The following is a 13457-nucleotide window of genomic DNA, read 5'->3' on the forward strand; positions in this document are numbered from 1 at the left end:
GTGGAGCTCTGGCGTACTGTTTGTAAGTGATGGGAGAAGCTTGGAAGGTCTCTGGTAGTGAGTTTAGGATGGCTAGGTGGCACTTCCGCACAACCCAGGGAAGGGTGTTAAACAAGAATTATGAGCCTGGGACTGTGCCCTATACATACAGAGCTAGAAACAGGAACTAGACTCTCCTCAGACCCAGATGACCTGGATGCACAAGGGACCCAATGATTGGGTCCACTTTGAACAGACTGGTGACGGTACAAAGTGGTATTGGGCAAGCTGTCATAGGCAATACTAAGGGTCTTTGCAGGATTGGGGCCTAGGATGTAATTGGAAAGTAAGTGCACTCGTCATTGATTATATCTTTATTTGTAAAATATATAATTGTTTTTCTTTTTATCTTACATCACGTCGAAGCTCACAGCTGTTTTTCTGAAGTGTAATTATTTTATAATGTTTCTAATAAATATCTATGGCTCATTAAGAATCTCTTTTATGGTAAAATGTACTGTCTTAATAGTGTTTTTGTCATGGTTGCTCTTTGTGAATCAATATGTCTTTTTTCCTGGCCTATTTATAGCTAGTTGTTTAGTTTTGCTCATGGTATTGCTTAATACTAAAGAGCTAATCTGTTATCAGTTAAATGAGGTTTTTTATTATAATCCAAACCTCTCAAACATTGTGCAGGTTTTGCCAATCCAATATTTTAAATCTCTTGTGGATTCCTGACAACAAAAATGCTAGGGGCATTTCAATCTCATCCAGCGTGTAGTGGAGATGGTAATAGCTGAATTGTAGAAGTTGAAGGTGACTAGAAAGACAACAAATGGAAGATATTTTTTTGGAGGAAGCTGATCATTAGGGGCTAATGGGACACACTAATGAAGTACTGCATACTGTGACTGATCTGCTATAAGGTGCATTACCACATGGTGCCACTAGGGGACTCCTCTGGAAGCTGAAATACACCTGGCAGCCAATGGGGGACTTCTGGTGGCCCCTACATCATAGACTTCAGGCAGCAGAGGAAGAAGCATAGATGAGGGAACACTGGCTGCTGTGGGGCTAGCCACAGAGGCAGAGCATAGGATTGTTTACACATGCTCCCTGCTACCTCTGCCATTATTTTTCCAGGCCCAGCAACACCAGAAGGTGAGGTAGTGGGAGGTTTGCTTTAAGTGTGTCACAGTTCTTCTTTGTTCTCTCCTCACTGATAACACCAACACTATCCTGGATGACACTACAATATAGCTTTTATTTTGTCCTGTTTCTTCAGAGGTTAGGCTGGGGGCTCTGCTCTTGCTTAAAGTCTTCATGCTTTCTTATCAAACTGCATATCTACGTTTACTTCTGCTAATGCAACTAACCCTGTTAGTTACTGGGTTCCCAAGCAATGAGTGATAAGCTGAAATATGATGATGAGGTATGAGTGAATGAATTTATATTTCAGAACTTTGACTTTTAAATGTTCACTCAACGTCTTCATAACTTTTTGTAAGATTGAGACTTTAGGCCTTACCTCATATTGACAAAGAAACAAAAAAGAAATAACAGTTTAAAACTTAGTGTTATAAATCCCTTTGAATTTCCTATCTTTTTGCTACTTTGTCAGTTTGTGTTAAAATCTTAAAACATATCTAACTTTTTAATCTGAATACACAGTAACCTTTAATATAAGAAACTGCATACTGTATTTTTTTTCATTCTAAAAGTGTCAATTAAGAGCTAGATTGTTAATTAACAAGCTACTCAGAGTAATGGAGCTGCCCGGGAGGAGGGCGATTGTGAGTTGGGTAGTCAAAATCTCTGTCTTTCCTGCGCCTGAGTGAGAATAAAGTATGCTAGATTTGTACCTGGCACTCCAGGTTCTCCACCGTGGCAGCATAGCTATGCAGCCATCTCCCACCTTCTAGAGAGTCTCTGTAGACTCTGTTACTTCCTGTGTGCTGGAAGTGATTGTACATTGGAGCACAGATGGGTTATAGCTGGGCCCTAGATTTATCCACTTGAAGGACTAATCAACTGCACATCTTTATTGTAAGTAAACTAGAAGAACATTCTTTGTACTTTTCAGCTCATAAATGATAAACAGTTGTCTTTCTGAAATACTTGGAAGCTGGTATGCCAAGTTCCTTCTGGAAGTAATGTATTTGGCTGAATTAAAATTCTGCATTTTCAGGAGAGGTTAAAGACATGATGTAAATTAACTACAGTGGCATAAGTAACATTGTTATAATGAGTTGCAGAGGGGTAGCCATGTTAGTCTGTTTTTAGCAAAACAGAAAGAGTCCTGTGGCACCTTCAAGACTAACAAATTTATTTGGGCATAAGCTTTCGTGAGCAGAATGGGCAGAAAGCTTATGCCCAAATACATTTGTTAGTCTTGAAGGTGCCACAGGACTCTCGCTGTATTGATATAATGCATTCTTTTTCTAACAAGATGACTTATTTCATTTGATATGAGTTTTAAAGCAGAGGAAAAATGAGTAGTCATTTGTCAATTTAGATGATTTCTTTCTTTCATCAAAATATTTATTACATTTGGTTTTTTTAAGTTTACTGTTTAAACTTAACATATTGTTAATTAAGGGAGTTGTATTGAAAAATTATCTTAAATTTGTAATATTGGCTTAACATCACTTGTGTGACCTGCCAGTGTCATTCCAGTCTGTTGTTCCATAACTTAAGAATCAATGGAAAATATTATTAAAAATGTATATATACTGTATTGCTAGAATTTCATTACATATAGATAGTCAAACTATTATATTGATATTGTTTAAACAAACAAAAAATCCTGTCACTCATTTAATTTGAAACAGAAGGCATTTTATATTTACTAGTTGCTTTATTTGGCAGTCTTTGGTTCCAGGCAGTAGCGTGAAAATATTTTGTAATGTAGTATAATATTATGATCACCAGCAGATGGCAGTAGTAATTTATCCCATGACCCAAACATGGCAGGATTTTTTCCAATTGACAGCATAAAGGGATATCAATCCCCATCATTTTTTTCTTCTGTCACTTGAAAAGATTCTCTTCTTTTTTCATCTGTCATTGAATGATCTTTGACCGTGATGAGTGAACTGCAAAGTTTAAAGGCTCAGGGTGCCTGCAGGTGCTCTACCACAAAATACTTCACACCTGATTTGGCACCTCAGTATGGTATCTTTATAGGCAACTAGTTTTAATTCATTTTATCATTATTTAAAAAGTGGATAATGTTGTTGCTGGCACCAAAAGGTGAAAAAATCATATGGTACCTGAAAATGTTACTGTTACTCCTCTTGTGGTTAATGTATCAAGTTCCATGTTGAACTGAAGAGAATATGATAATAGAACTGCAAGTTGGAGAGTCCTGCAGGCATTCCAGGTAGTGACATTTTGGCCAAATTCGGATCTTGCCCCTCTGAAATCTCTCTCTTCCCCATTCACTGGGCTTTCATGTATAAAAAGTGAGGGCTGAATTTGGCCCATTTAATTGGTCATGAACTTTTATTCTTAGCTTGACCTCTACCCTTGCCATGCTACTTGACATTGTCATCTTCCATCTCTCCCTTTTTTGTTCTGTCAGGCACAACCCATGTGTCTCTTTAGGTGGCCATGCTGCTGGCATTCTCCTGAAATCATTGTTCAAAAGCTGTCATGTAAAAGCAGACTAGTCAAAAGGGGTGAAATTCACCTCTCTGCACAAATGCAGTGAAAAAACCTATGCACCACTTCAGTGCTACTCAAGTATTGTCTATGCCTTGTGCTGGCCTCCTCACAGAAGTGCATTTCACCTTAGATACACAATATAAGTATCCTTAAAATAACCCCATTGTGTGTGAACAAATGATTTTTCTTTTAAGACTGTCTTCATGGAACAAGATGGGGAAGTCTTATCCATGAAAGCATTTATTTCCTTCCTTTATTAGAACCTTGATCAAGGACTTCTCATAAAGAGTGGGATTTTCAAAGGGGCCTAAAGGCATTAGGTACCCAGATCCATTAAATTTCACTGACAGTTGGCACTTAACTCTGTTATGTGTCCTCTGAAAATCCTGCCAAGGGCTCTAACTTCAGAGTGTGTCTCAGATGAACAGGTTGTTTTGAGTGGGAGCCTCATTTTATTTCTCCCATTCCTTCATATTAGGTAGCTCTTTTATCTCTCCATTCTTCTGATCTTTATCCTTCATTTTATCAAATACTTTACCCAGCTACAGTTAAAGTGGTGCAATAGTGATAGTGAGGAACTTTTCTGGGGACATTCTGGATACATGGTTTGCAGTATCTATAATCCAGAATGAATGATTTTCACTTTCACTGGTGTAACTCAGCAGTAACTCCAGTGATGTCAACAAGGTGATCAAAGTGAGTGGAGATGAACTGCGGACAACCTTGTAAACTGGAGTAATAGAAATGGGATGAAATTTAATAGTGCAAGGTCATGCATTTAGGGATTAACAACAAGAATTTGTGCTATAAACTGGGGTATATCAGTTGCAAGTGACAGAGGAGGAGAAAGATTTAGGTGTATTGGTTGATCACAAGATGACTATGAGCTGCCAATGTGAGGTGGCTTTGAAAAAGGCTAATGTAGTCCTAGGATGCATCTGGCGAGGTATTTCCAGTAGAGATAGGGAAGTGTTACCATTACACAAAGTACTGGTGAGACTTCATTTGGAATACTGTGTGCAATTCTTGTCTCCCATGTTTAAGAAAGATGAATTCAAACTGGAACAGGTGCAGAGAAGGGCTATTAGGATGATCCGAGGAATGGAAAAACCCACCTTACGACTCAAAGAGCTTGGCTTGCTTAGCTTAACCAAAAGAAGGCTGAGGGGAGATTTTTGATTGTTGTCTATAAATACATCTCAGGGATAAATACCAGGGAGGGAGAGTTTTAAGTTAAATGCCTATGTGGACACAAGAACAAATGGATATAAACTGGCCATCAACAAATTTAGGCTTGAAAGGAAGATTTCTTACCATCAGAGGAGTGAAGTTCTGGAACAGCCTTTCAAAGGGAGCAGTGGAGGCAAAAAAATTAACTGGCTTCAAGACTGAGCTTGATAAATTTATGGAGGGTATGGTATGATGAGACTGCCTACAATGGCATGTAGCTGGTCTGTGACTGCTAGCAGCAAACATCTCCAGTGACTTGTGATGGGACACTAGATGGTGAGGGCTCTGAGTTTCTTCAGAGAATTCTTTCCCAGGTGTCTGGCTGGTGGGTCCTGCCTGCATGCTCAGGGTCTAACTGATTGCCATATTTGGAATTAGGAGGGAATTTTGCCCCAGGTTAGATTGGCAGAGAGCCTGGGGTTTTTTTTTTTGTTTTTTGTTTTTTTCGCCTTCCTCTGCAGCATGGGGCCCTTGAAGGTTTAAATTAGTTTAAATGGTGGAATCTCTGTAACTCAAAGTCTTTAAATCATGATTTGAGGACTTCAGTAACTCATCCAGACATTATGGGTCTATTACAAGATTGAGTGGGTGAGGTTCTGTGTCTTACAATGTGTAGGAGGTCAAACTAGAAGATTATGATTGTCCCTTCTGACCTTAAAGTCTGAGTTTATGACAATCAGACACAAAGTCCTTGAGTATTGCCTAGGAATTAATTTCTTAATTCTATTGTTTATAAATGATAAATAACGACAGTCAAATAAAAGTAACACCACAAAGCATATTTTCTAATTTAGCAGTTTACAACTGTCATCACTCAAATTAACAAGGCAGCTTTTGTAATCCATGAAAGAGTGATTTGAAAATAAGTGATATTGACTATTAAACTCTAAATACTTTTTAAAAATGTAAAAATTGACTGTGGCCAAAGTGATGGAGTAGCATTTTTGTTTGTTTTTAAAATAAGAATCAAACTAGTTGAATCTGTAATTCTATTTAGCCAACTATTTGAATTACTGAATTGGTATTATATGACTGGAAATATTCAAAGCATTTGAATTTGTTAAAAATTATGTTGTGAACAATTTGTTTTGTAAGAGAAGACCTACAAAAAACATATGCCATTATTATTACTTAGCATCCAATAAAAGATAGATTTTCAAATTATTACCATATGTGTGTAGGAGTTGCTTTGTTCAGTAATGTTATTTTAGATACCAAAATAATTTGTTTCATATTTTAAGCTCTTCACTATTAAAGTGTCCCTTCAGATTCAGTGTTGCTTTGACTGTGTGATGTATAGTAAAGCAGTCTACAATAAATGAAATTTAACAAGTAACTGAAATTGCAGATTGAATGTAAAATGTGCCAAATGAAGTAATGGCATTTGCAGGATACTGTAGGGTGCAGTAGCTGTGGGGAAACTGCTATAAAACTATTAAATGTATCTTGAAACAATGTTTTAAAAGCCTGAGAAAATAAAGCAATCTGACTGGATGACTAATATTCTAAGAGAAAAATTAATACATCATAATTCACTTGCTACAACTCGTTAGCTACATCCCTCTTATCGTATGTACCCACAAATGCACAAAAAAAAAAATTAACAAAAGAAAAATCCTTTAAAAAGCTTTCATCTAGTTGTAGATACTTCTTTTTAAATAAATATGCAACACCAGAGATTTTAGGACTCAGCAGGAATGTAAAGCCTTTTAAAAAAGCTAGCTGAAGCAAAGCAAAAATATTACTTGTTATGCTGCTTTCTTAAAACAACCGGTTTGTCTCTGAGCCATAGCAGCTTTGAAGGACTTAATGGCTGAAAGAGCAGTTGACCAAAATGGGCATAGTTTTATTTTTAAGGTTCAGATATTCAAAAGGTTCTTAAGGGAGCTTTTCTAAAATTGTGCCCACAATTTTATGTGTGTAAACGTGAGTGTACCAAAATTTGGATTTGTGAGGGCAAACTGCATTTGCAGAGGCAAATAATTTCTACTTAAATGTGTAAATGACTGATTTGTGTGTGCAATTTTGGTTTGGCTCATAATTAAGATGCCAATAAAATATTTGATGGCCAAACATAAATGTACTTAGGGGAAACTGAAATTTCAGAGGCTACTTTTGAACATATTATCCCAAGTCCTCAGCTGGTTTATATTGACATAGCTTGATAGTAATGGAGTTGATTCAGACCATTTCATCCTAGTCCTATTTAAGTACTAGTCCTTAGTATTTTACCCTTAATTTTTCCTTTGGATAACTCACAACCCACAACCTGCTCCCCCCTTACCCACAACCTGCTCCCCCCTGCTCTGCCCTGAAACAAACCAACCAACAACCAAAGGTTAAAGAAAATATGTAACTTTGTAGTGAATTGAAATTGAACTTTGTAGTGTGTGTAAATACCTAGTCTTCAGTTACAGATCAACAAACACCGACAGCAGTTCCGGGCCCCAGAGCAGAACAGTCAGTGGCCCCCCTAGAAAGGGAGGGCTGAGGTCCACGTGGGCTTCCACCGAAAGTTTTTACTTATTTGTTATGTGCCATGCAGGTTCCTGGGTGGCTGAGGAGGCAGTATCTGCTACTCAGCCTCCCAGTTCCCTTGGACTCCCCAGGGAGATTACTGATGAGCCTGAAAAGCTGAGTAGCAGATACCACCTCCTCAGCCACCTGGGAACCTGCATGGCACATCATAAATAAGTTTGGTTCAGGGAAGCCGTGTGTCTGGAGGAGAGGAGGGTAAGTATCTATCCTCCCATCTGCCCAGGCCCATTTAAATTGCGGGGCCCCTGGGCAATTGCCCACCTTTCCCCGTCCGTTGGCAGTCCTGGTTACAGAAATACAATTATTTTTATGTTACTATTTTTATAAACCCAGATATTTTTTAATGGAAGGTGTATTACAGTAGGTTCTCAAGTGGCTGTCAAAACACATGATTTACAGTATTTCAGTCATTTCTTAAAAATATTACAGCATGAACTTGGTATAATGAAATCTTCTAGACGGATCTAGGTAGTGCAATGGGATGATACATTAGTCTTGATCATCTAGTGAAGCTTTGAACCTAGGAACTAACTGGATTTTTGGTAGTTTCATCCTTGTCTCTGCACGAGAAAATGACCATGTTTGACACCAATGGCAGTGTCTATTGTGGAGAGGCCTAGGGCTGGAATGAGGACATATTGCAGGCCAGGACTGTGGTGATTTATCATGATTTTTAAAAATATTAAACCTTAAAGTTCTAGATGTGAAACCAATTTAACAGTAGGATGGAAACTGGTTTATTATCGCCTTACACTAACAGGATCACTATACAGTTTATTTAGTAAATGTTGACAAGTCATCTTCCTACCTATAACGAATTTCAAGTTAAACAAAATGGGTGGCCGCTTTCCTTTAATTACCAGTGACTTATTAAATATCTTTCAAATATATTTTATATGTATGGTACATGACTAGAACCCAGAACAGTGCAAGGGAGATCTCTTGGGGGGCACTTAGACCCATGGGGGGTCTTCCCTTCCATCCAGCTATTTGACATTTGGGAAATAACTTGCAGATAGGATCCTGCCAGAGACTGATGCAGAAGCTGCACAAGTAGCCAAAGCAGGAACACTGTTGATTCATCAAACTGCTTACTGTAGTTTTTACTCAGAACCATCTCTTCACCAATTGGTTATTTGCTCCACACCATCTCACTCTCTCCTTTCCTTAGTCTTTTCATTAGCTAATCCCCCTCCTAATCTAATTCCACTGAAAGGACTTAAATAAGAAAACCAAAATGAACATGATGTTTGCAACCATCATATTGTTTACTCTTTGTTTATTCTGTCCTTTTCTGCTATCATTTGTCTGTCTTGTATTTCATTTGTAAGCTCTTTAGGTCAGGGACTTTATCTTATTCTATGTTTGTACAGTGCCCATTCTTGGTTGGTTCCTGGGCACTGTCATAATAAACATGATTGATAATAAAAACAATGTGAATATAACAAGTGTTTGTTTTTTTTTCTTTGGTCATATGATCCTGAAGAAAGATTTGTTTAAAATATCATTATAGCGGCAGATAGTTTGTTAGAAACCGTTTTGGAGAATGTCCCTGTAGAGTTTTATAATTGTGAGATTCCTCCCAATTTCTTAATGAGCTTTTATCTCTCTTTATGCAGTGATTTGAAAGGTGTTATAGTTACTCTGAGTGACAGTGGGCACCTGCAGTGTTCCTACCTTGGTACCGATCCTTCTCTGTTCCAGGCTCCAAAGGTTGAATCTAGGGAAATAAACTATGAAGAACTTGACATAGAAATGAAAGAGCTTCAGAAAATCATCAAGGAGGCCACAAAAACACAAGGTACACCCATTTGTCATATAGTTGTACAATACCACCACCACCACCTAACTTTTTATATAGCACTTTTCAATACTCTTTGTCTTTGCTATACTTTACCATACTTAACAGTGTGTAGGAAATGTAATATTAAATATGTATGGGTCAAAGCGTTTCACTGTCTCTTAATTACAAATGTGCAAACAAATCCATAGACTGAGTAGCTCTTGGACGCATAGGGTATTTGTTTTCATCATGCCTGTTGGAACCTACAGGAGGCCTATGTCAGATCTCAGGGCATGCTTATTAATTCTGTGCTTCAAAGAAAAAACTGATAGTGGGTATAGTCTCCTATAAAAAGGCAAGAAAATTTCAATAATTTCACAAATATAGTCTAGTGTACTTCTCAGGCTGCCAGTTCTCTGTTTTTTATTACACATGGTTCTAGAATTTCATGAAATTAACAAAGAGTGAATTGTGTTAAAGTAACATTTCTGTTACCTCTTTCAGAATCAGTAATACTTGAATATGGTAAAGGAGTTATCAGATGTGTTGCACCGTACTAAAGAAGTGATCATTTCAAACTGTGGAATTTACATGCAAACCTAATTACTTGACCAAATGTAGCATAATTTATGGCACACCATTTGGAAACAGTTCCGTCCAAGATTATATTTTTAGTAGTTGAGTTTTTAAATTACTCAATTATCTTGCCTGGAGAATCATAAGCATACATTTTTTTCCTGGGAATTGTGAAAAAAGTGGTCTCATCTAGACTTATGGAAGATGTTGTTTTAAATAACTTTCAGTGCCTGCCAGGGTCAAGTAAATGAATTCTTAAAAATACATTAAAGAAAGAGTTCCTATTTTTTTGTGAGAATACATGGTAAACAAGTAGCAAAATAAAAAGTGCACAATCAGAAGCCAAGGAAAATAAGAAATGAAACCAAGCTTGCTCCCTGGTACATGCACATTACTGGGTTCATGAGGTTGGTTCTACAAGTTACAGACTAAAGAAATTGAGTCTATGAGAACCTTAGAAAATTGTATTTAGTTTTGACCATTACTGTTGTGATAATTTTATCGACATCAGCTTGTTTTGCTTCTTTGAAAACTAATAAAACTGGTAGCCAGTTGTTAAAGCTGTACAGGCTTTCAAAATTAAAATGCTTGGTTTATCATGATACATCCTCATAAGTGTCTGAACACTGGGAGATTTTCCTTTGTCAGGCTGCCACTACCAAACCAAAGACGGAAAGGAGAAAAAACAAAAATAAAACAAAAACTTTGTGAGTGTTTCATTGTAACTGTTCGATCGATGGACAGATTTTTGTGTAACTTGCTTCAGTGCACATAGTTCCAGGAAAATGAATAACCAAATCAAAAGAAGAAGGAGAGAACAAACCACACAGTTGCCCTTTTATTCTTTTTCTAACATAAACGAATCAATGATTGTACACGTATGAAACTTTTGCAACTTGATAAATTTGCTGTGAATATTTGTTTTGTTTTTTTAATAAACTAAACCTAAATTTGAAAACCACTGGTTTTGCATTTTCTCCGCAAGGTGTGCACCTTCATGTTCAAAACATGTCTCCTGAGTTTTTACCTCCCTCTGGAGAAATGTGTTAGTGAGGTTTAGATCTAGTTTTAATTGCATGTAAAGCTTCTTTTTTAAAATCCCTGTTACAACAGAATCCTTTCATGTGGCGGTGTATAAATGCCTTTTAGTTTTGGATTTTGTGGGTTTGTCTCATTTAATTTTTTTCTCATATCTTTTGAAAAAAGTTTTAAAATAACTGTTAATCATGGCTAGTTGAGTACCAAAGATTCTGGAACATAGGTTGTCATTCAGTTACTGTATACATAACCTTTTAAACTAAAGTGAACCATTAACTTTTCTGTCTTGTGGTTTCATATATGAGAAATGGTCTTGTGTTCTTTATTCCTTTAACTGCTATGTTGTGTAATATCCATCTGGATGGTTCAGAAGATTGAGATAGAGCCTTTCACATTTTGGCCACCAATCTGAATTCAGCCCAGCACCAAAATTTGGTACCATCTGACAGCTGTTTGATGTTCTATGTGAGGTGGTTTGTGGTCTCAGTTGAGTTCCTAATGCACAGATGACCATATGATAAAATTTTCACCATCAGAATTGTCACTAAGAAGAATATTTTTAGAAATCTCAGCAAAAAGAATTGAATAGGCATAGTGAATGAACTGTCCTCTTATCTATACAAGTGGTCACTATAGGACATATTTGAGTTTTATTGGTAGAAGAAGATTGAGAAACTTCTTAGGTGTTGACTTTTTCTAGTTGATAAAGAAAGGACTTCAATGTGACATCTCCCATTGGCTTCAAAAATGAACATGAAAATTGAATTGTCACTCCTTTCCCCAACAAAATCTTTTTCTTTAGACTATCTTGTCAGTGAAGTGGATCAGGTGACTACATTTAATTTGGAGTACATTTGAAGCACTTATACACTTTAGATTTTATAGATTTTTGCAGGATTCTGAAGGTATTAATAGATACCCCATAATTAAGGCTATGTTAATTTTTTCCTATTACATCAAGGTTTCTTTTTTTTTTGTTTTTTTTTTTTGTTTAGGAAGGTATGCATCCTATTTTTTAAAAAAATAGACTTACTATGAAGGAATAAAAGTAATTTTGAGAAAGATACAAGTAAATACTTTGAAGAGTTAGGAGTTAAAATTACTTTTTAAAAAATTAGGTCTGTCTTACCATTTTAAAGATCCTACAACTAACTTAAAACTTTATATGAAAGTTAATCTGCTTGCAGTTTCATATTGTGTATTATTATTTACTACTACATCCCTCTTGCACAAATTTTGGCCCAAAGGGCAGAAACTAGTCTCTTGCATTCCTCTGTCATTTGCTTCTGCGTCCATCTGCTCTGTGGTGTTGTGATTAGACTATTTTGCTCTCCCTGCTAAAAGTTCTTAAGGGTTCTCTTGGGCGCTCTCACTTTCTCACATCAGTTGGTTTCCACTTGACAGCTTCATGTGAGAGTCTGTGTGTTGGGATCTGGAGTACATGCCCCAAATATGTCCAATGTTTCCTTCTCATTCTGTTGGAAATGAGCTGATGGTTGGTGATTTCATGGATCTCTTCATTGGTAATGAAATCTTTCCAACCAATGCCCAGAATCTTTCGTAGACAGTTATTTTTGAAGGTCTCTAGTTTTCTGTCTTAAATTTTGGTAGATTTCCAGCTTTTACAGCTATATGTTAGCATTGAGATTGTTTGAATTGAAAATTCTCTTTTGTTCTGATGCTATATATCTTTGATTTCCATATACTATTACATTTAGAAATGTTGTGGGTGCCTTTCCTATCCTTGATGTCACTTCCTTTCTGAGATATCCATTGGCCAATATGGTGCTGCCCAGGTAGATTAATTATTCTAATTTCTTGATATGTTTGTCTTCTAATGTGATGTTACTGCTTGATGTCTGGGTTTCAAGGATGTTTGTTTTAGCATAACTAATTCTGAGCCTTGTGTGGCCTGATTTTGCCAGGTTGTAACTTTTTGAGGGTGTCACTCAGTACCGCAATATGGTCAGCAAAATCTGAGACCCTGTCTACACTTACCTCCGAGATTCGGTGGCAGTTGACGGGAGTTACGCAAGCTATGCAAAAAACTTGCATAACTCCGGTGGACTTCTCTACTCTTCTTCTGCGCGCTGTCTTCACTGCACTGTGCCGACGAGAACACGGCAGCCCTACGCCACTTGTGAAGGTGGTCTTAGTATGTCGATTTCTGGATCGACTGAACGGGTCTTCACTGACCGCTCAGTCGATCCAGAGAAATCGATCTGACGGTGGCGACTTTGCTGCCATCAGTGTAGCCGTAGCCTGCGTCTTCTAGACATTTGCCCTCTACCCATGCTATACCAGAGTTTATGTTGCTAATACTGTACACCTTCTTCATTACCCAGTCTATGGCAATGCCGCACAATAGCATAGATAAAATGCAGCCCTGTTTCATGCCAGTGTCCATATTGAACTACTTTGTTATCTGATTGCTCACACTTACAGGGCATTTTGCATTTCTGTACATGGCCTTGATGATGATGATGATGACTTTAGCTGGGATTTTGTAGGACTGAAGAATATTCCACAATGTATGTCTGTGCAGGCTGTCAAATACCTTTTGAAAATCAATGAAATTGTTGATGAGGGGAATGTGCCATTATGTTCATTCTTTGATAATGGTTCTTAGAGTGAATATCTGGTCTAC

The 13457-nt window shown here is 37.2% G+C and overlaps 1 protein-coding gene across 7 annotated transcripts in view; it reads left to right on the top strand.

The window, feature by feature from the left end:
* Positions 1–13457, top strand: part of BBS9 (Bardet-Biedl syndrome 9) — a 417433-nt gene that overhangs the window by 62591 nt on the left and 341385 nt on the right. For all 7 annotated transcript variants that reach the window (XM_067562493.1, XM_067562496.1, XM_067562494.1 and 4 more), the window contains one exon: positions 9033–9214. In XM_067562493.1, coding sequence (XP_067418594.1) covers positions 9033–9214 — 182 coding nt within the window. The remainder of the gene's footprint in view (positions 1–9032; positions 9215–13457) is intronic.

Source organism: Emydura macquarii, unplaced genomic scaffold (genome assembly GCF_026122565.2).
Source record: "Emydura macquarii macquarii isolate MOO-44397 ecotype Brisbane River unplaced genomic scaffold, CSIRO-AGI_Emac_v2 contig_2432, whole genome shotgun sequence".
Classification (NCBI taxonomy): Eukaryota; Metazoa; Chordata; order Testudines; family Chelidae; genus Emydura; species Emydura macquarii.